The sequence below is a fragment of the Sciurus carolinensis genome, chromosome 5 (genome assembly GCF_902686445.1).
Source record: "Sciurus carolinensis chromosome 5, mSciCar1.2, whole genome shotgun sequence".
NCBI classification, from domain to species: Eukaryota; Metazoa; Chordata; class Mammalia; order Rodentia; family Sciuridae; genus Sciurus; species Sciurus carolinensis.
Window position 1 is genome coordinate 119,974,701 of NC_062217.1, and position 21,768 is coordinate 119,996,468.

General features: G+C 37.6%; 1 protein-coding gene and 1 non-coding gene across 4 annotated transcripts in view; one reads left to right on the plus strand and one right to left on the minus strand.

Moving 5' to 3' along the window:
• Nucleotides 1-21,768, plus strand: part of Mypn (myopalladin) — a 91,909-nt gene that overhangs the window by 50,453 nt on the left and 19,688 nt on the right. For all 3 annotated transcript variants that reach the window (XM_047552557.1, XM_047552556.1, XM_047552555.1), the window contains 6 exons: nucleotides 860-1,001; nucleotides 3,405-3,428; nucleotides 7,118-7,234; nucleotides 8,186-8,558; nucleotides 15,958-16,548; nucleotides 16,871-17,009. In XM_047552557.1, coding sequence (XP_047408513.1) covers nucleotides 860-1,001; nucleotides 3,405-3,428; nucleotides 7,118-7,234; nucleotides 8,186-8,558; nucleotides 15,958-16,548; nucleotides 16,871-17,009 — 1,386 coding nt within the window. The remainder of the gene's footprint in view (nucleotides 1-859; nucleotides 1,002-3,404; nucleotides 3,429-7,117; nucleotides 7,235-8,185; nucleotides 8,559-15,957; nucleotides 16,549-16,870; nucleotides 17,010-21,768) is intronic.
• Nucleotides 21,412-21,515, minus strand: LOC124985985 (U6 spliceosomal RNA). The gene has a single exon (XR_007108915.1). It is a non-coding gene; the product is annotated as a U6 spliceosomal RNA (small nuclear RNA).

The window sequence follows — 21,768 nt, forward strand, 5'->3', positions numbered from 1 at the left end:
AGCATTTCATAATCACACCAACCACACCAAAGAAGGTGTGATTTTTAAGTTCACGAATCATAATGAATGAGAAAGTAACTCTGAAAGAAAAATGTACATTCCATTCTCCCATCAAGTCTAGAATAGAACAGTATCAAATTACAATTCAAAGTGAATATTGTAAGCCTTTTATCATGGAGGTGTCGAAAAGCACCTAATGTTTCCTTCTCGAAATTACAACATATTTTATAATGACTCCATGTGTGACTATAATTATATAGAGGTTGTCATTGTTTATATGCCTCAATAGATCAGTGAGACTATACTTGTTAAGACCACATAAGGAAAACAAAACAACAAGATAAAAAGTAATCTCCAGGACAAGAGAATGTAGAGTACGCAAAGACTGGAAGATGAAATTATTTACTTGGCCACAGAGCTGTCCCACATCTTGAGCAACCACATTTCTTTGTGAAATAATACTTTACTTCTATGTTGAATCACCTATAGATATTCACTACAGATTTTTATTGTTATTATTTCTGAAAACCAAATTCTACTTGGGCATTTAAGAACAGAATTTTACTAAAAATTAGCTTCCTTACTCAAAATGTTTTGCATAATATTTAATAAATTTACTTATCGCTCCCACAACAGTAAAGGGAGAAAATAGTGAGGAAAGGGCTTTACAGGTGTCAGCTGTGTCCATATTAAAAAATAAACTCAATGTGCATCCATAGAATCAAAACTTTGGGAGATGTAGATTTAGAAAAAAATCCAAATATGAAGGAGACAATGTTTTTTTCCCTAAAATTCAACACTGAGACTAGATTACAAAAATATATACTCTTTGGTTCTAACAATATTCTTCTCATTTTAGATGCTACAAAATTTGTCAGCCTCTGAGGGTCAGCTGGTTGTCTTTGAATGCAGAGTAAAAGGAGCTCCATCTCCTAAAGTTGAGTGGTACAGAGAAGGGACCTTGATAGAAGATTCTCCAGATTTTAGGATTTTACAGAAAAGTAAGTTGTTGCTATAAAATGATTTTTCTGATAATTTATTTTTATAAATCGATTATATGTTTATTTTTAAAGTTTTAACAACTAATTAAAAATATAGTAAAAAACTAAACGAAAATCACCTATAATCATATCCCACAAAACTAAACTGTTATTATTTTAGTGTATATTCTCCAAGAATTTTTTCCATGCATATCCTTTAAAATAAAAGTAGTTGTTTTTTGGAAATGGATTTTTTTTATTCAATATCTCATGGACATATTTCTATGTTAATATAGAACTTTCTTAGTTTTAAAAACATGTCTATTTCATATTTAATCTCCTACTGTTGAAAATTTTGATTGTTCACACAATTTTTACTACTATAAACTATATATCAATGGTGCTAACAGAGTCAATATTTATGATTATGCATAATTGTTTTTTTACAATAACTTTCAAGCACTGAATTGCTCCTGTCAGTACCCAGTATTTAGGCTTTTATTATATGTGTCACCAAAATGCCATCCCAAAGAATTGAGCTAAATTTTTAATGATCGTACAACTGATCAGTCAAATCGAGACACTCTGGGAAGTACAGAGAGCCCAAACATAAACTAGGTCGGTCCCAGACACATGTTGCCCTACCAATATTCTAGCATGACCAGCTGTAGGGAAATGCCTTTGTCTCACATATTCACCGACTATGAGTGCTAACCATTTTTTAAAATCTTCACTAATTTTATAGGCCAAATATGGGAACAGTTATTTTAATCCATATTATCATTAATCAGATGTAGGATGGCCCTTTTTTGTATTTATTTAGGTTTTTTATTTATTTCATGTTGGGTTTTTATTCTTTTTATTGCAAGAATGATGTATAGAGTCAAGTGGTTTTATCACATACTTCTATCAGCTTGTCTTGCAGTGCTTTCTCCTCGACCCTTTGCAGTCACAAAATAAGTCCCAAATTACTTGCTCCTTTGGTTAACTATATATAACAATCTACTATAGAAAAAACTTGGGAAGGAAATTTGCTAAAATGTTGGTATTACTTTTATTTAGTTTTTAGGGTTTTCTTTAACAGAGAAAAGAACATACAAAATTTATTACATGCCTAAGACATAGGGGTATTAGACTTCTCTTTTCATTTTCTTTTTTTCTTTCTTTCTTTTTCTTTTTTAAGTACTGGGGGTTGAACTCAGGGGCACTTGACCACTGATCCACATCCCCAGTCCTATTTTGTGTTTTATTTAGAGACAGGGTCTCACTGAGTTGCTTAGGGCCTCACTTTTGCTGAGACTGGCTTTGAACTTGGCGGTCCTCCTGCCTCAGCTGCTGAAATTCCAGAGGCTCTGGAGGCTGAGGTGAGAGGATCATGAGTTCAAAACCAAGTCTCAGCAATTTAGCAAAGCCCTGAGCAACTCAGTGAGATCCTGTCTCTAACATATTAAAAAGGCTAGGGATGTGGCTCAGCGGTTAAATGCCCCTAGGTTCAATCCCCGGTACTCCCCCGAGTCGCATAATTTATGTTATACAACATGATGTTTGAAATATGTATATACTGTGGAATGACTAAATTGAGCTAACATATGCATTACCTCACATCACCCTCTCTCTCTTTTTCTTGGCTGAGTTATTTGCTTTTTTTTTTTTTTTTTTTTTTTTGTTAATCTGTTTCTTCCTCACTCAAAATGGTAGTACTTTGATCAGTATGAAATACGAATCAGAACTGCTCCAGGTTTTACAGTAGTAGCAGCAACAATAATATATTCTAATGCCATTTAAACTAAGAAAGAAAAAACTTCAATAGTTCTATCCAGGTAGAATTTTGTAAGTTCAACAACTACTTATTGAGTGCCTGCCATTCAATAAACATTCAGTGAACTCTAGTATCTGGTACTGCAGTGGGTGTTTTCAGGAATGCCAAAGAAATTTAAGATACAGAACGGGCTCTTAAGCAATCTGTTAGCTATTCTGAGGCTCTTGGTCTTAGAAACTTCAGAGCAGAGGGTACATTCTACATTTTACTGGTATATAAGAGCCCAAAGCCAAGAATGAGTTCAAAATCTTCACAAGTTTTTTTTCAGTTAAGGCCGAATGGGCACCAATCAATGAAGCCAGTCATTTCAGAATCCCAGCCAACTCAGGAACTTTTCCTTGCCAAAGGTTTGTGTACCCCAGGTGAATCCCAGAGTGTCCCAAGATGCAGCAACATCATTTAGATGCTCTCTTGCCACCCTTCTCTGCCTCTGTTGAGGTTGGGGGTGCTTAGGTTATTAACATTATTAACACTGATAGCTTAACTTTATCTAATCACTCCTGAGTATGCAAGAGAGTACTAATTTCTACAAGAAACTTCTGATTAAAAATGCAATTTCTCAGAAAAACAAATGCTCAGAATTTTTAAATTTCTTTTTCTTTTAGAACCTCGATCCATGGCAGAGCCAGGTAAAGATCAACACAACTTTAATTTTTTAATATCTAATGAGTGTTTTAATATAGATAAGAAAACAGTTGAAATTGCACTGGTGTCAAGAGAAAGTGAAAATATAAGTTTTAGTAAAAAGGATCCAAATGAACTCTAGCTATTGTAAGAAAAGGAAAGGGTGGGAGAATGTGCAAATTTTGAATACATAGTCAATACCTGATGTGAATGCAGTTAGTTCTTGATTTTTTAAAAAATATTTTTTAGTTGTAGATAGACACAATATCTTTATTTTATTTATTTATTTTATGTGGTGCTGAGGATTGAACCCAGTGTCTCACACGTGCTAGGCAAGTGTTCTACAACTGAGTTATAGCCCCAACCCAGTTCTTGATTTTTGAGGATTGTTTTATAGGAATTATTTTTCCTGCATCCTTGGCCTCCACTCATACCAAACTGGGCAGAGCAATTTTTATGATGCCAGATCAATTCCAATTCCACAACCTATGTGCCTCAAATTTGATGCATCAAATTTTGAAATTTGGGACTGGGATTGTGGCTCAGTGGTAGAGCACTTGCCTAACTTGTGTGAAGCCCTGGGTTTGATCCTTAGCACCACATAAAAATAAATAAATAAAATAAAGTATTATGTTCATCTACAAAGAAAAATATTTTAAAATTTTTTGAAATTTGCAGAGACTCAATAAAATGTTTACTTTGATGTTATTAGATTTTTTGGGGAGAATACTAAATGAGATAGATGGACATGACAGTAGTTGAAACTCTTACCACTAGAAAATACATGAACATCTGAACACCCTCTCCATAAACACCTTGAAGGATCAGGTTGTTTGTATCCCTGGGTGAGAAAGATAGTTTGGAATTTCATTATTATAATTCTTTCTTCTGACAACTGAATGGAAAGGAATTCCATTCAAGAAGACATGGAATTCCATGTTGCTTAGTCCTACACTAAGGTCTTAGAGATATATGGCAAAGATAAGAAGTGGGTTTACTTTTTTATTGCTTATAGTGCAGTAGTACTTTGCCCTTTGAAACTGTCCAGGCCCTTGATATTTCCAATCAGAGTGGGATTTTTCATTAGGCAGTCAAAACAGCTTCAGAGTCACCCAGAAGTGAACCCCACCCCAAACAAGTCCTTCCCTTCCCAAGTTCCATGATCAAAAATTCCTCAGCCAGAAATTTCTTTCTTTCACCTTGTATAATGCAAATACATTTGGAGACAGAACACAGGCAGAATATCAGACAAGTAGAGTGTCATGTGAATGACTTTACAAGATCATTTTCTGAGAATGGATTGCTGAAAGATAAGAGTGTGAATGTTTGGGAAGGGGAACAGAAAAAAGGATTTAGAATAAAGTCAGAGAGTCACCAAAACCAAATTTTGCCTCCACATCATTTATGATTCTTTAGGCAGAAAGTAAAGAAGACTTAACTAAAAACAGCTTAAGCAATAAGAAAAAGGTATTTTCTCACATAACAAGACTCCCTAAGAAATGGCAGTCCTGGTATTGTGTTACTTTAGCAGCTTGGAGATAATCAGAGGTCAAGCCTTTTTTCCATTTTCCATTCTGCCATCATTAGAGTATTCTCTTAGGCCACCTCTACTTGTGGACCTGAGATGGCTGCCCCAGTTCCAGGTATCACATGCAGATGACAACATCCAGAGGCAAAAATAGGAAATTGCACTATCTTCTGTCTCCTTTAAAGGGCAAGGAAAACTTTCCCAAAAACTCTCCAGCAGATTTTCTGTGATCAGATAGTGTCACAGGCTATCACATAACAAGAATAGTTAGCATGACTGGTTTACCAATCATGATTCATCACCTGAGGTTGAAAGGAGTCAGCTTGCCTTAAAGTACATGACTGCTCCAAGGAGGATGGACAAAACAGGGTTCTATCGATAACTTTTTATTGATAAGGGATAGAGAGTTATTGAGTAAGCACTCAGTACTATCTACCATGAACTCCTGACTGATTTTCCCAGAGATTAATTTAATTCAGATATCATAAATCACTGATATGGCAAGTTTCTCCTAATACAACTATGTTTTAATAATTTTGTTTTTAATGTCAAGACTACTAGAGTTTTATGTTATTGTCTTCTATCTCTTCATTAGTTGTCAAGGAATATCTAACTGTAATAATTTTAGGTTTTAATCATATGGTTCTATCTGGAAATCTCATCTCTGTAGTTATTCACTGGGGTTCATATGGTGTATCCAAGTAATTCAAGAAAATTACTGTAGTATTGCCGGGTGTGACGGCTCACGTCTGTAACCCCAACTACTTCGGGGGCAGAGGCAGGAGGATCAGAAGTTCAAGGCCAGCCTGAGCAACTTAGTGAGACCCTGTCTCAAAATAAAACATAAGAAAGCCTTGCTGGGTGTGTAGATCAGTGGTAATAATACTTGCCTAACATGTGTGTGATCCTGGATTTAATCTTCAGTACCAAAAAAAGACTAAAGAAATAAAAGGATTAGGGATGTAGCTCAATGGTAGAGCCCCCAGGGTTCAATTTCCCATATTATTCATAAATAAATAAATAAATAAACTTGCCATATTAGTTTCAGTTTTATTTAATTAATTAATTTATTTTTTTATTTTTTGGTGCTGGAAATTGAACCCTGGGCCTTGTGCATATGAGGCAGGCACTTTACCAACTGAGCTATACCCCTAGCCCTGCTTGCCATATTATTACAAAAGTAGAAATTCATTTTCATGCTTCTTTCACCCAGAATTTCGATTTACTCTTTCAGTTAATTACTATTAAGCAAAATATTTATTGCAATTAATGTTTGTCCAATTTTAAATTGTGGACTTTGTTTAAAATTACCTCACTATAAAATTTCTCCTTGGAAATAAAGAGTCCTGGGTTTAGAAAATGTCTTTTTCTTATTTTGCTTTTTGGAGATTTGTATGTGTGTGTGCATGTGGTACTGGGAATCAAGCCCACAGCCTCATGCATGCTAGGCAAGAACTCTACCAGTGAGCTACATCCTCAGACCTTTTTATTTTTTACTTCGAGACAGGGACTCACTAAGTCTGGTATCAAACTTGCCATCCTCCTGCCCCAGTCTGCCAAGTAGCTGGGATTATAAATGTGCACCATTGCACCTGGTTTAGAAAATGTTTTATTAGTCTTTTTTATATTACATATACTTCCTTTTTCCTTTGAATCCTTATTTTTTGTGTGTGTGATTTTTTTTTTAAAGTTTGTTACTCAGTTCCATTTTTGCCATCTGGACTGATAATGTAAAAATAAAAGATAATCTGAGTACCCACTACATGTAATGTATTATTATAAAATCTTCTTATCAGTATTCATCCTATTTGCATGGAGTTATTGATTTTATATCCTCTAACTTATTTAGCCCACTGATCAATAATCATTTTGATCAAATAATTGGTCATCTACTTTCAAAGAATTAATAAATTGTTTCTTATATTGACTTTGTGCATGTGTGTGTGTGTGTGTGTGTGTGTGTACATGCATGCCTGGTGCTGAGGATCAAACCCAGGGTCTCATGCATGCTAGGCAAAAGTTCTACCACTGAGCCAAATCCCCTGCCCCTTATATTGATTTTTGACTTGTACTGACTTTTGTAGACTCATCCAATTGATATTAGTAAATTCTGTCATTTCACTCTCATGATGAAGTCGGTAACAATTCTGTTTTACTGGCGTATAGAGGAGATCTGCACTTTGGTCATTGCTGAGGTGTTTGCAGAAGACTCTGGTTGCTTCACATGTACTGCAAGCAACAAATATGGCACAGTGTCAAGCATTGCCCAGCTGGACGTGAGAGGTAAGGCTTCTTATGTGCCAGAACCATCTAAACTATGAGTTGGATTGTGAGTGTGCACAGTTTGTGTCACCCTTCCTTAGTGTTTCACATACGAATCAAAACAAGATCTGAATTAAGAAAAATGTTCTTGATTCATGTTCAATATTCAATTTCATATTGTATTTAAAGTACCACCTCAGTTATTCAGCTTTTATACTCCTTGGGTTTTTTTTTTTTTTAGTTTGTTTTTGTTTTGTTTTGCTGTGCTGGAGATCAAATGCAGGGTCTTGTGTATGCTAGGCAAACTCTCCACCTCTGAACTACATCCTTAGCCTTCCTTGGTCGTATATGAATGACTAGACACCTAAAATTATTTTTTTGTTTGTTTGGTTTGATTTGGTTTGGTTTTGGTTTTTTGGCACCAGGGATTTAACCCAGGGGTGCTTAACCACTGAGCTACATCCCCAGCCCTTTTTTATTTTGAGACAAGGTCTCACTAAGTTGCTTAGGGCCTCACTAAATTGTTGAGGCTGGCTCTGAATTTGTAATCCTCCTGCCTCAGCCTCCTAAACACTGAGATTATAGGCATGTGTGCGCCATTGTGCCTGTCTTAGACACCCACAATTCCTTCCAAAAGAGTGCTTATTTTTCATTTTGTTTTGTTGACTTTTTGTTTTTGTTTTTGGTGGTGCTGGGGTTTAAACCCAGGGCCTCTCAACTACTAAGTATGTGCTCTACTACTGAGCAATATCCACAGCTGAGTACTTAGATTTTTAATTTAGCCTTTTCCTGCATCCTCACCCTTCTTTAATGCCCCAGACTCTGATCTGATTTTGGCAAGCACTTTCCTATTTGTACCCTTATCTGGTTTGACTAATGTCCCTTTTGTACATGTGCCCCAGTTTAAGGTTACAGTTCCATTCTGCCTTGTTGGTAAGGCTAACAACTAAGGTCATGTGATTGTCCTTTCAGGAAATGAAGACCTCAGCAATAACGGGTCTCTTCACTCCACCAACTCCACCACCAACCTGGCTGTTCTTGATCAACAGCCATCCCCACCCAACCCAGAGCCTCCTTCTGTGGAACAGCCCCCCAAACCCAAACTTGAAGGGGTTCTGGTGAACCATAATGAGCCCCGGTCCAGCTCCAGGATTGGGCTCCGTGTGCACTTCAACCTGCCTGAAGATGACAAAGGAAGTGAAGCATCCTCTGAGGGTGGAGTTGCAACCACCAACCAGACCAGGCCCGATTCCTTCCCTGAGAGGTTCAATGGACAGGCCACAAAAATCCCAGAGCCTTCCTCACCTGTCAAAGAGCCCCCTCCAGTTCTGGCCAAACCCAAACTGTAAGTAAAAAAATTAGAATGACCAAGAGTGCCTGTGAGTCTCAGTTGAGTCTGATCTTCTTTAAAATAATGGATTGAAAAAGGGAATTATCAAACGAGAAAGTTCACATCAAGTGCCTTGTAAAAGTACATCCTTATGTCACTGTGGGTTTACTCTCACTACCATCCTTATTCTTAATATTCTACCTCTAAGCAATGTTGCACCTAAACTAATTCAGAAAGACATTGTCTAAGATCAGAGGCCTCCAGGTAAAGCATTTCTACGTTCTTTTTATTTGTTTATTTTCAGTACTGGAGGTTGAACCCACAGGCACCCTATCACTGAGCTACATCCCCAGTCTTTGTTTTGTTTTAGGACAGAGTCTCGCTAAGTTGTGAGGCCGGCCTGGAACTTGTAATCCTCCTGCCTCAGCCTCCTGAATTACTGAGATTACAGGCATGTGCCACCACACCTGGTTTATGCTCTTTTTGTAAAACCCTTTCTTTTGTCTAATAATGTTGATAGTCTGTGATTTCAACTTTGTATTTCCCATTTCTGCTTCAATTTAAGCGTTTGTGGTCATGGAAAGCTATTTGGTATTTTTTAGATGGTTCTTTGCCACTGCTGGATACACTGTATTAATCATAGTAGGTTTTATATAAATAGCATAGGATGAAAGAAATTAGGGTTTTGTGATTCAGCCCAGGAACTGTGGTTGTCACCATAACTCTCTAGAGAACCTCTGTCAGAGCTATATTGCAATGTTTAATGCTCATCCAAACCAAAGCAAAGACAGAGCATGATACTAGTATGTTCGGTTTCATCCACACATCAAAATGATAGAAATTATGTTTATAAGTCCATAAAGCTTTAAGTATCAACAAGAAAATCTACAGCAACAGTGCTCCCACTATGTATTGCTCAGTGCTGACCATGTGGTGTTCACTGGACACAAGTCATGCTATTTAGTTTTGCTACTGAACCAGGCAGGCCCATGTTGCCCACCACACAGCATGATAATCACTGAAACCAAGAGTTTTGCAAAAGAGAGTTCATTCATGAGGCTGACCTTGTGTGCAGACGAGAGATCAAGTCTCAATCGGCCTCCCTAAAGATAGAGTTTGGGGATGTTTATTGACTGAGGCATGGGGAAAGGTGATCAGATCAAAATGCATCAACTGTATGGGCTGTGGGTATGGCTCAGTGGCAGAGTGCTTGCCTAGCATATGCAGGGCTCTGGGTTGTACTCAGCAATGCAAAAAAATATATATTTTTAAAGGAGAGAGACAAACTTCATCAACTGTTACCATCATGTGAAGCAAGTAAGTAGGAGCAGGTGGAGGCTAGAGGGTTTATTCAGGAACTAAGAGAGATGGTTTATTTAGATTTCCCCTCTGTTCTCTGTTTCAGTTTTATATTCTTAACACATAAGGCAAAATTCTGGGCATAAAATTCAATGTTATGAAATGTGTCTAAGCAAGTCACATCCAGAAATGTCTCAGTGCCCTCAAAGTTCCGCCAGTCACAAGAAACAGAAATCCACTTAAAGTAGAAAGAGGGAGGAGATTATGGCAGAGATATAGACAGGAACAGGAAACAAAACTCTCCCAGCAAAAGAAGAATGAGAGAGCTGGGAGCTGGGCCCCCTGGCCTGTCACTCGGGGGTCATATAGTCATGCTAGCCTCTGCCCACTGAAGTTCACCCGGCTGACTCACCTATTGTCTGGGCATGTCTTTGTTTTTCTTCACATATCTGCTCCATTCTTCACCAATTGCAGACTTATCAATTCTTTTGTGACCTATCATGGCTATGTCCCCCTTCTCCATCATTATCTGTGCCAAATACCACAGTTGACTTAATTGTTCTCATCAGCTTGATTCCAAATTCCAGTTGGTTCAGACTGGTCAGGTGACCATCCCAATCACCTAGCTGTGCAGAGGATTTGTTTGGAAGGAAGAGAAGTTACCTGGTTTGGGTTAGGAACTGTGAATGTAAGTACTCAAAGGAGGGAGTTGTGGGGCATAGGGAACCCCAAACAACTTCCTTGGGGATTGCCTTCTTTGTAGGATTTTCTCTTACCCAGGGACTATGTCAGGATCTATTAAGTATGTTGATTAGGGTTAAGTTGAGTTTCATATTAAAGAAAGCCAAAATAAACACATGAGGGTTTATTTTCTCTCACAAACAGGAAGCAAACAGGACATCTGAGGCTGTTCTTGTGGTTACATGGTCATGAAGAATGTGTCTACCAGTAATGGTGGCACATGCCTATAATCCCAATGATTTGAGTCTGAGTCAAAAGGATCACAAGTTCAAGGTCAACCTGGGCAGTTTAGTGAGAACCTGTCTCAAAATAAAAAATAAAAAGAGTAGGGAATATAGCACAGTAGTAGAGCACTCCTGAGTTCAATTCCAAGAACCTAGCACAGGAAAAAAAAAAGTCTCCTGTCTTTCCAATCTGCTGTCTCCAGCACTTGGCTTCTCTGGGGAACTCCTGTGGTTCAAGAAGGCTGATGATCATCTAGTCATCATCTCTTCATTTCAGGTAGCAGGAAGAGTGAATGAGCAGAAGTCACATTCTTTTTTATTTTTAATTTTAATTTTTTCCCTTAGTTGTAGATGGCCATAATAACTTTATTTTATTTACGCAATTTTTAAATGTGGTGCTGAGGATCGGACCCTGTGCCTCACATGTGCTAGGCAAGTTCTCTACCACTGAACCACAACACCAGTCCAGAAGTCACACTCTTAATGTCAGAAGCCCTTTTAAGGAATCTTCTTAGAGGTCTCAAAAATCTTCTGTTTGTATCTCATTGGCCAGAATTTAGTCATATGGTACACTAATTGTAAAGGAGGCAGGAAGGTGTTGTTAGCTGCACATGCTGCCAACACGCATAAAATCAAGTTCTTTACAAAGTAAAGAATTAAGAAGACAGTGATATTTGCAATATGTGATTTCTAATTAGTAAAAAACTTCTTTCTGCTAATTTATGTAGTGATACCCTCTAAAAATACAGTCTTCAGTTCTATATACTTTTTTGGTATTTCTTGCCTTCCTTAAGTCTTCTCTTAATTGTGTGTACATATTTTATGCTAGTTTAGGTGTGAATGTACATGTGTTTTCACGCATGCACACACACCTTTTGTGAATCCACATGCCTGTAACCTTTTCTTGCCAGTTTTTTAAAAACTTCCTCAGAGTAATTGCACATATTTATGCACAGTGTGATATTTCAGTTCATAAATACAATGTATACTGATCAAATCAGGTAATTAGTATATCCATCACCTCAAACAATTTGTGATTTCATTGTATTGGGACTTATGTTACTAATTTTAACCCCATTGTTTTTTTTTTTCTTTTTTTTTTATTATTGTATACAAATGGGATACATGTTGTTTCTCTATTTGTACATGGAGTCAAGGCATACCATTTGTGTAATCATAAATTTACATAGGGCAATGATGTTTGATTCATTATTTTTTCCCTTACCCCCCACCCCTCCCACCCCTCTTTTCCCTCTATACAGTCCTTCTTTCCTCCCTTCTTACCACCCTCCTTATCCCTAACCCTAAACCTAATCCTAACCCTAACACTAATCCCTCCCACCCCCCATTATATGTCCTCATCTGCTTATCAGCGAGATCATTCGTCCTTTAGTTTAACCCCACTGGTTTTAACCTCGCAAGTTTTGCATTTAAAATACATTCTTCTCAAGGGTACAGTATTTTGCTTATTCCTTTAATTTACCATTCATATGGAAAATAGAGATAATGTCTATTTTAAAACTACCCCAGAAATGGAGGCTGTCGTTCTTAAACACAGTATCATCAAAGCCTCGATAATTCTGACTTTGAAATTTTCTGCTAGAATTTCAAACTGTCCAAAGCAGTGATTGTTCATCCTGGTTATGCTCTAGAATAAATGTAGAGGTTTTTTTTAAAAAAGTGATGCTCTCTATCTCAATTGAATCATCTCCACTGAATTCTCTCTGTGAATTATTTTAATGTGCAACCAATTTGGAAACCACTTGTTAGAATTAGAGAAATAACCTGAATTACCACCCTTCCACACCCAGTGGTGGGGAAAACATTTAAAATGTAAATGTAAAATGTCAGACAGAAATCAGGATATACTAGGAAAGCTTATGCTTTGGGGACAAGTGTTTCTCTAGAGCATTGGTCCTGAGTCCTGGATGCACATAAGAGTCACCTAAGGCCTTCTGGTAGGTGACCAGCAGCATCACTCTGAATCAGAAACTCAGTAGGACCAGTGACTGTGTTTTAACCGGCCATACAGGAAATACTAAGGTTGTCTGAAGTTTAAGAACAACTAACCTACATTGAAAAAGATAACAATAACTGGGCCTGGATCCCTTCCCAGGCCAATTAACTCTCTGGGTATTGATGCCTAGATCAGTGAGATCTGTTTATGTTTTATAGTCTCCAGGTGACTATAATGTGCAGTGAGCACCTCTAAAACCATAGCACATCTACTTATATTACTTATATTACTCAGTGATGTCCTTAGAAATGTTTGAGAACTGACAGGGTGAGAAATCCCTAATGTTTAGCACTTGCCAATTTCCTCCCACCATGGCAGATTTCAAATTACAAAAGTAGGTTACTGAATGAATCGTTGGGACGAGATGCATACTAGCTGTCCTTTCGAGCCAGAGAGAGCTGACTTCAGCACGCACTGCCCAAAATTGATGCCAAAAAGTCTTTCAAAAGTACTTGATGAGTATCAAGTTTGTTGTGTTATGGTTATTTGACATTTTATGTCAAAAATTCAAAATCCCTGTTTTGTGTAGTGGTGCACCACTATAATCCCAGCAACTCAGGAGGCTGAGGCAGGAGGATTGCAAGTTTGAGACCAGCCTCCATAAATTAGTGAGGCCCTAAGCAACTTAGCAAGAACCTGTTTCAAACATCATAAAAAAATAAACCACCTCTGGGTTAAATCCTCAATTCCAAAAAATTTTTTTTCAAAATCTCTAATAAACTCTTTCATATTCCTATCATTCTGAAACTCTGATGTTCATTCTTACAAATTTTGAAAGTTGACTTTCATAGTTCAGAAGATTAAAAAGAACAATAGCCATCACTTCTTGATCATCTAAATGTTTTAGGTGATTTATTAATTCTCACAACAACACTGAGATATTACTATTTTATTTCTAAGGGACTCTAGATCAGAAAAGTCCAGACACCACCCAAAGTCACACATATAATAGAGATTGAGTCAGAATTAGGACCTCAGTTTGTCTTTCTGTCCATATACCTAAACTAAGTTAGGCAAAAGGGAAGATATTTTAAAGGTGAGAGAGTTGATAAATCTATGGCAAGAAAGCCTTACATAAACCTGATATCAGAAATCCTCATAGCAACTAGAAATGAGCAACTGAGTTTATAGCAATTTATGGCAGGGTGTTACTTGGCATGAGAGGGATCATTCAGGATTTTCGAACTAGTATGCATGCTGATTCATCTTCACTTCTTTCACCCTCTCATTGCACTTTGTACCTTCATTAGGAAATGGTAGATTCCAGACATTATTTGTAAATAACCACTGGGTATTATATGTCATCATTGGATGTATGTATGTCCCACTAGATTTATCAGTACTCAAAAGCTCATTCTCTCTCAGGCATATATGTATCTTTTACCTAGTAAAGTAGACACTCAGAAGACTCTATAAGTTTTTGACCTGGGCACAGTGGCTCATGCCTGTAATCCCAGTGACTCAAAGGTTGAGGCAGAAGGATTGCAAGTTCAAAGTCAGCTTCAGCAACTAGCTAGGCTCTAAGCAACTTAGCAAGACCCTCTCTCTAAATAAAAAAAGACCTGTGGATGTGGCTCAGTGGTTAACCACCCTTAGGCTCAAACCCTAATACCAAAAAGAAAAAAAAAAAAAGTTTTTGAATAATGGAATCAATTCCTTGGCCTGATGTAATGAATAGGCTAATCAAAACAGCTGTTTAAAAATCTCTCTGAAACAAGATGAGGTTCTTTCAATGAAAAAAAAAAAGTTCAAAGACATTATTCTCAAATGAACTCTTTCAGAATCTCAATCAAAATAATGTGACCCTGAATCCTATGTATCCTTTTGTTTAAGGTTTGTAAACCTCTGTAACTCAATATAGTCCACTGAACAGTTGAGGTTAACAGGTCATTTGAGATCTTCCTTGTAGGAGAAAACACTGGATCTTCGCTTTCATTCAATGGGCAATAAAGGAAAATAAGACCAACTCAAAACCAAATAACTTCCTGGCCCCTCTTTATCATCCTTCCCCCCACAAGATTATTAATCATGCATTACCTTTGCAATTTTCATAGCCACAAGACAATATTTCTGCAATGTCATCAGATTAAAATTTACTCAGACCACAAATATGTCCTGAAAAACCCCATAACACTTTATTCCGTAGCAATCACAACATAACCTGCCAAATATGAGATCCATTAAAAATAAAAAGATTTTTTAATATTTTTATATCATTGGGAAAGTCAATACCAGCAGAAATGATGTTTACTGTATGTATTTTTTTGGAGGAAAATACAACAAAGGTATTTCTGCTTCTTTTAATGGCTTAATTTTTCAGTTATGAAGAAGTGAAAAGGTTTAATTAAAACTTAATTATATTTATTCCTTCAACTAATATGAGGGGGAAGGGAAAGAAAGAGAGAAAGTTACTGTGCCAAGTAACCAATGCTCCTGAATCCTTAAGTTTTATTCAAGACGAAGAGTTTTTTCATGGACGAACAAAGGATTGCTCAGTTTGTAGCCCTCCACAGCAGTAATGAAAGTAGAACTGGGTCTTTATTTTGTGATGTTAACCTTTCCACCTATGACATATTGGAAATGTTTATGAAAAGAAGAAAAAAGGTATTAAACTCCAAAAAATTAAGAAAAATTAAGAGGTGATAGATGGTAGAGTGTGTGCTTGGGGCACACAAGCCTTGGGTTCTTTCCCCAGCACTCTGAAGCGGGGAAAAAAAGCAAAGTAATTAAAACAGCATACTGTGTCAGAGAAATCAGCCCTTGCAGGAACTCACACCTGTGTACAGCTTGGCACCTTCTGTTCCCAGGCTGAGATAGTGAGGAACACTGTCTCCACTGTCTCTCTCTCTCTCTCTCTCTCTCTCTCTCTCTCTTTCCCCACCCCCCTAATTTATGGGCATTCTATATTGTGCAACTCCAGGGTTATAATGCACAAAGAATACACTGCACCGTGAAGCCCTTAAGAAGAATGAAAGACAAACTCACCAGTGATTGATTAGCTGATTCCTTGCCACTCTGATTGTGTGTTCGTAATCAGCATCAGGTTATAAACAGTCCATAGACATTTTCTGAAGGACGAGGCTGATGGTAACCCCTCTTTCCTCTCTCTCCACTCTCGTTTTGTGATTTGCAGTGATTCCACTCAGTTACAACAACTTCATAACCAAGTCTTACTAGAACAACAACACTTGCAAAACCCATCTCCTTCATCGCCCAAAGAGTTTCCTTTCAACATGAGTGTTTTGAACTCTGTGGCTCCCCCGGCAGTGACCACCTCCAGCAAGCAGGTGAAGGCTCCTGCATCACAGACATTCAGCTTGGCCCGGCCGAAGCATTTCTTCCCCTCCTCAAGTACCACCGCAGCAACTGTGTCCCCATCCAGCTCTCCAGTGTTCACCTTGAGCAGCACTCCCCAAACTATTCAGAGGACAGTGAGCAAAGAAAGTCTCTTAATTTCTCACCCCTCTGTGCAAACCAAATCTCCAGGTGCCGTTTCCATCCCCAAAGAGCCACCCCCTCCAGGCCCAGCAGAGCCAGCACCGGCACCACTTGCCTTTTCCATCCCCAGTGGAAACCAGTTTCAGCCCCACTGTGTGTCCCCAACTCCTGTCTCTCCCACCAACCGGATTCAGAACCCAGTGGCTTTTCTGAGCTCTGTTCTGCCATCTCTCCCTGTCATCCCACCCACCAATGCCATGGGACTGCCTAAAAGTGCACCATCCGCGTAAGTGTCATTGAAGTTTTTTGATGTAAGAGTTGCCAGAAAAGAGGGGACCTGTACGTAGACTAGCTTGATCGGAGACAGGAATCGTGTTTGGTGGATTCCCAGATAAATCCTCTCTATTAGACACAAATGGGTTTCAAGCACCTTGAACACTGGGCATGATTGCTTTGAATCATTTTTAATCACTAAAAATTTAGAAAAGAGCTCTCTGTACAGTGCTTAGTCCCCCAAGTGACTAATGACTGCTGGCATATGATTTCTAGGCCTTTGTACACTTCCTAGTACTTTTCACGGATGTGTTTTGTGTGGATTTATTTTATAGGCCGTCCCAGGGATTAATGAAGAAAAATACAAAGTCTCCTCAACCAATGAGCGATGATTACATTCGTGAAACTAAGAATGCAGTGATCCTAGACTTGGGGAAAAAAATGAGTTTCAGTGATGTCAGATCAAACCAGCAGGTAAGATAGTTGGTTTCAGATAGTCTGATGGAATTTTATTATAAGGAATGTAATTTTATTTAATTCAGTCCCTGCGTACTCAAGTCATCTGACCTCAGTGAAGTTGATGCTATAGCTTAGAAGACAGAACACAGTCTAAGGCTCAAGCAGGAAGCTCATGCACTGGAATCTGCAGTTCTCAATTATCCCCATAGTTAATTCATTTTACTTGTTTATATGTGTTTGTCTAGAATATACAGTAGTGTCCCCTTATCTCTAAGAGATACTGTCCAAGACCCCCTGTGGATGCTGAAACTGCAGACAGTATCCAACCCCATATATACTGTTTTTTTTTTCTGTATGTACATAACTATAATAATGTTCAATTTTAAAATTAGGCACAACAAGAGAGTAACAATTACTAACAATAAAATAAAATGAGCTGGGTGTGGTGGTGCACACCTGTAATCCCATCTATCAGGAGGCTGAGACCGGAGGACTACAAGTTTGAGGCCAGCCTGGGTAATTTAGTGAGACCCTGTCTTGAAATGAAAAGGACTGAGGATTGAGCTCAGTAATAAAGTGCCCCTGAATTCCATCCCCAGTACTGAAGGAAAAAAATGATTATAATAATATACTGTTGTAAAATGTATTTAAAACCCTTAAATTTATTTCTGGAATTTTCTATTTCATATTTTTGGAACCCAGATGACTGCAGGTAACTGAAACTGTGAAAAGCAAAGTCATGCATTAGAGGGGACTATAGTATTAAAGAAGGAGGGAGAGAGTCTGTTGTCCATTCTGGCAATCCTCAACTCAGTTTAGGCAAACACCATAACATTTGAGATATTTTGATATCTGTGTCTTGACATGTTGAAACTTTTAGGAACTCTGGGGTTTTAAGCTCTTTCACCTGACATCCTTCAACTTAGGTACTTGGAAGTCTGATCACAAATTCCTCTGTTTTTGTATTGGGTGGAATCACTGATTCAGCCATCAGGCAACATCCTGTTTCACCCTCCTTGCTTCCCACTGAATCTTTACCCCAAAGAGGAAAGGAAAGCTGGTGAGCATCATGCAAACAGAAGAAAGATAGATTATTTGCTTATTCGTGTTTCTGATAATCAAGTGGTTAGTTTTTATTGTTGGCTTACATCTCGACTCTTGGTTTATTTCCCAAGATGAGAACTGATAAAATCTATTTTGAAATTTAACAAGATTTCAGTCAAAACAATATGCCAAAAATTACAGAATTTGTTCCATAAGGGACAAGTTAGAAACAAAGCTCCAGATTTTCCTGATCACTTGCTGTTTTCCTTGGTGTTCCTCTTACTTCCAGCAGAGTCGTAGATATGCAAGACATGAGTTATACACTGGATAACTTTAACTGAGCAGAATCTTTTGAAAATATGCTACTTAAAACCTTTTAAATTTTGATTTTTTTTTTTTTTTTTTTTTATGTAGCAGAGATTGAACCCAGGGGCGCTTAATCACTGAGCTACATCCACAATCCCTTTTATTTTTAATTTTGCATCAGGGTCTTGCTAAATTGCTTAGGGCCTAGCTAAGTTGCTGAGCTTGCTATCCTCCTGCCTTGGTCTCCTGAACCACTGGGATTACAGGCAGATGCCACCACACTCAGCTTAAATTTTGATTTTTAAATTACTGAACGGAAGCAGAATGTTTAAATGTATTCTCTGAATACATTTCTCATACATTATTTTCACAAATGCCAAATCAGCTAATCTTCCCTTCCATCCCCTAGGTAAGAAACTAAAACAGTTGTCAAGTGGTTAGTAGTGGAACTAGAACTAGATCCCTATTTTCCTGGAGACTTTTGCATTTTCCTTAAAATGTGACAGCCTTTTTCAGTTTTATGACGATTAGTTTCAAGTCCCATAAATGTTGCTCTGTCAAACCCAGATTTGTTTTCCTATGATGCTGTCATCACATTTGTGGTTGTTAATCCTTCTAGGTGTCATTGAAATAAGAGCTGTGTGCAGCCTATGTCTTGCAAGGCAGAGAGGGATCAATTAGAACCCTGTAAAAATGATACCAGTTCACACATAAGCTATTTGGTTTTACTTTTATGGTTTCTCGGTAGGAAAATCTAGGCTAATCCATTGCCCAACTCCCAGGAAACTAGGATTTTTCTCTTAATTACCTGAGATGTGAGTATAGGTAAACACAATCATCCCCAAGTTGAGTGCCATAGACCCAGAAGAACTCTCTCTTAAACCCCATCATGAATTAACTTCAGGGTCCACAGCAAGAACTAGAAAGTCTCTGAAAATCTCTCAGTCCTCTCTATCTGATTGTCTCTGATATACACATCGGTCTTCCGAGAATAATTATTCTGAGGATTATTATGATCACTTCATTACAGAATTGGTTTTAGACTTCATTCTGTGCTATGGACAACAAAAGCCAAGCTACATAAATGAAATTTAGGAAACAAAGGAGCTGTCTGAGATAGAATGTTTGCACTAGGTTGACAGCTGTCAATTCTGAGAAAGTTTTAAAAATAAAGTGATGACCATATTAGGGAATTGTTTGGGGCATTGCTCCCTTGGGAAATGATAGTGAAAATGTCATGGAGAACTGTCTAAAATGTAGTATGGCCCATAGGTTAGGTTAAGAAAGTTAGCTTAGAAAAGTATAAGAACGTGGATGATTGAAGGACAATTATAAAGAAACATGTGCACTGATAGCTGTTTATACTTACAGTCTGGGGACACAGGAGTCAATCTGTTTTCTCACTCTATTAGTCTACACACATGGGTGGTGGAGAGCAAATGATTCCTTTAGAAGAATGTGCATTTGTTTTTGCTTTATTTTTCTTTGAAAACTTTAGGTTGAGAAAGCTGACTTCTCTTGCCCTATTAAAATAACAAGTGAATAACAGTAACTATTCTAGCATGTTCTTGAGGTCTAGCATTACTACATTGTGCTGAGAACGAAAATAAATCAGAAGTCCTTGAATGATGAATGTTACAACTATAAACAATCTCCTCCCCTGAAATCAAATTTATAAATTATGTTTTAGAAAAATAAATGGGCTTTCTTTGATATATCTACCACTTTGTATTTCTCTTTTGTAATATTTCAACATCTGCCCACTCTCATTTTACATCACATTTCCAGTTAGCAATTAACATTTGCCATTAATTCTTAGAACCTTGTGAAATACAAAAGTGTTCATAATTACTAAAATTTTGAGCTTTCTAAACTGACAACCAAGTGTCTTTGTGCGATGGGTAAGCCAAGAAAGAGGTGCTGTGGTTATGATTTAGGCTGCATCATTTCTTCTTTTGGGGTATAATTTCATCACCTGTGGATCTCGATTGGCCATCAGTAAAACCTAAATAGTTTAGGTTAGTGAGGTGAATCTGAGAGGTCAAAGAAATCCAGGATCTCAAAATGAAATGGAGCCTTTTTGACCAATGATTTTAATTCACTTGTGACTCAGTATGATGTTCTGTAAACAGCAAATACTATTGACTACTAATTTCTAAATTTTTGTCCATCCCCCTCATCCAATGTTATATTTCAACTTTTCAGCTTCTCTCTTTGGCCTAATTTCTCTGGAAACCATCTCAATTCTTTATTCTGTTTCCCATACCCTTGCTTTGTAATTCATGCTTCTTAAAAAAAACTGCCTGCAGTTCCCAGATACTGCCCTGGAGAATGGGGAAGGGGGTGTAAGTATCTGATGCTTATTCTGACTTTTGCTCCTCTGATCTTCTTCTCTAAGCTGCTCTGTCATTTCCTGTATTTAAATCTTACCTCTTTCATCTCTTACAGTGAAGTCTTTATGGCAATTCTCTTTATGGCAATTATTCTTTATAGTCATGACATCCATTCTGTTTCTAATAGGAATTGGACTTCTGGCACACACTGTAAAGTCATTGGCATTGTAGAAGCCTGGCTACTGGGACAGTGTCCACGCATCCTCTGCCATAGGTCCACCATAACTGGAGGCACCAGTTATGAGCTCCCTGGGTGCTGTATTTAGGGGTTGTCTTGTCCATTGCTACATCCCTGTTGAGCATGGCACAGAACAGGTATTCAGTGGATAGTTGAGGAATTAACCCACAACTATGAGATTTGCACTAGTTTCAGGTAAGATAATGAAACCTTTAACCAAATAAAAAAGTTTGGGTTTGTTTTATAACAATGGAAAAAATCTCTCACTTGACTACAAAGATTCTGATTATGAATAGAACCTACTATGGGTAGCAATGCATTTTATTTTATTTTATATTTATTTATTTATTTTATTTTAAACATTTTTTTAGTTTTCAATGAACCTTTATTTTATTTATTTATATGTGGTGCTGAGAATCGAACCTGATGCCTCACATGTGCTAGGCAAGCACTCTGCCACTGAGCCACAATCACAGCCCCTTATTTTATTTATTTTTTAAATGTGGAACACTTCACAAATTTGCTTGTCACCCTTGCACACGGCCCATGCTAATCTCTATATCATTCCAATTTTAGTATATGTGCTACCAAAATGAGCACTAACAGTTCATTTTAACCAGCTGATATGAAAGATGAAAACTTTTCGAAACATGCAGAAATTAAGCAAAACTCTGGTGTTAATTCGAACATTTAAATATAAAGTAAATTTGCACATCTTTCCATAATGTCTTCTTAAATACAAAATTTGGATTAAAAGTATTTTTACACAACCTCCTTGAAGGTGGAGTCTGTGTTTTAAAAATGTCACATTTTCCATATTCATCATAGCATTTAGCACATAACAGGTGCTTGC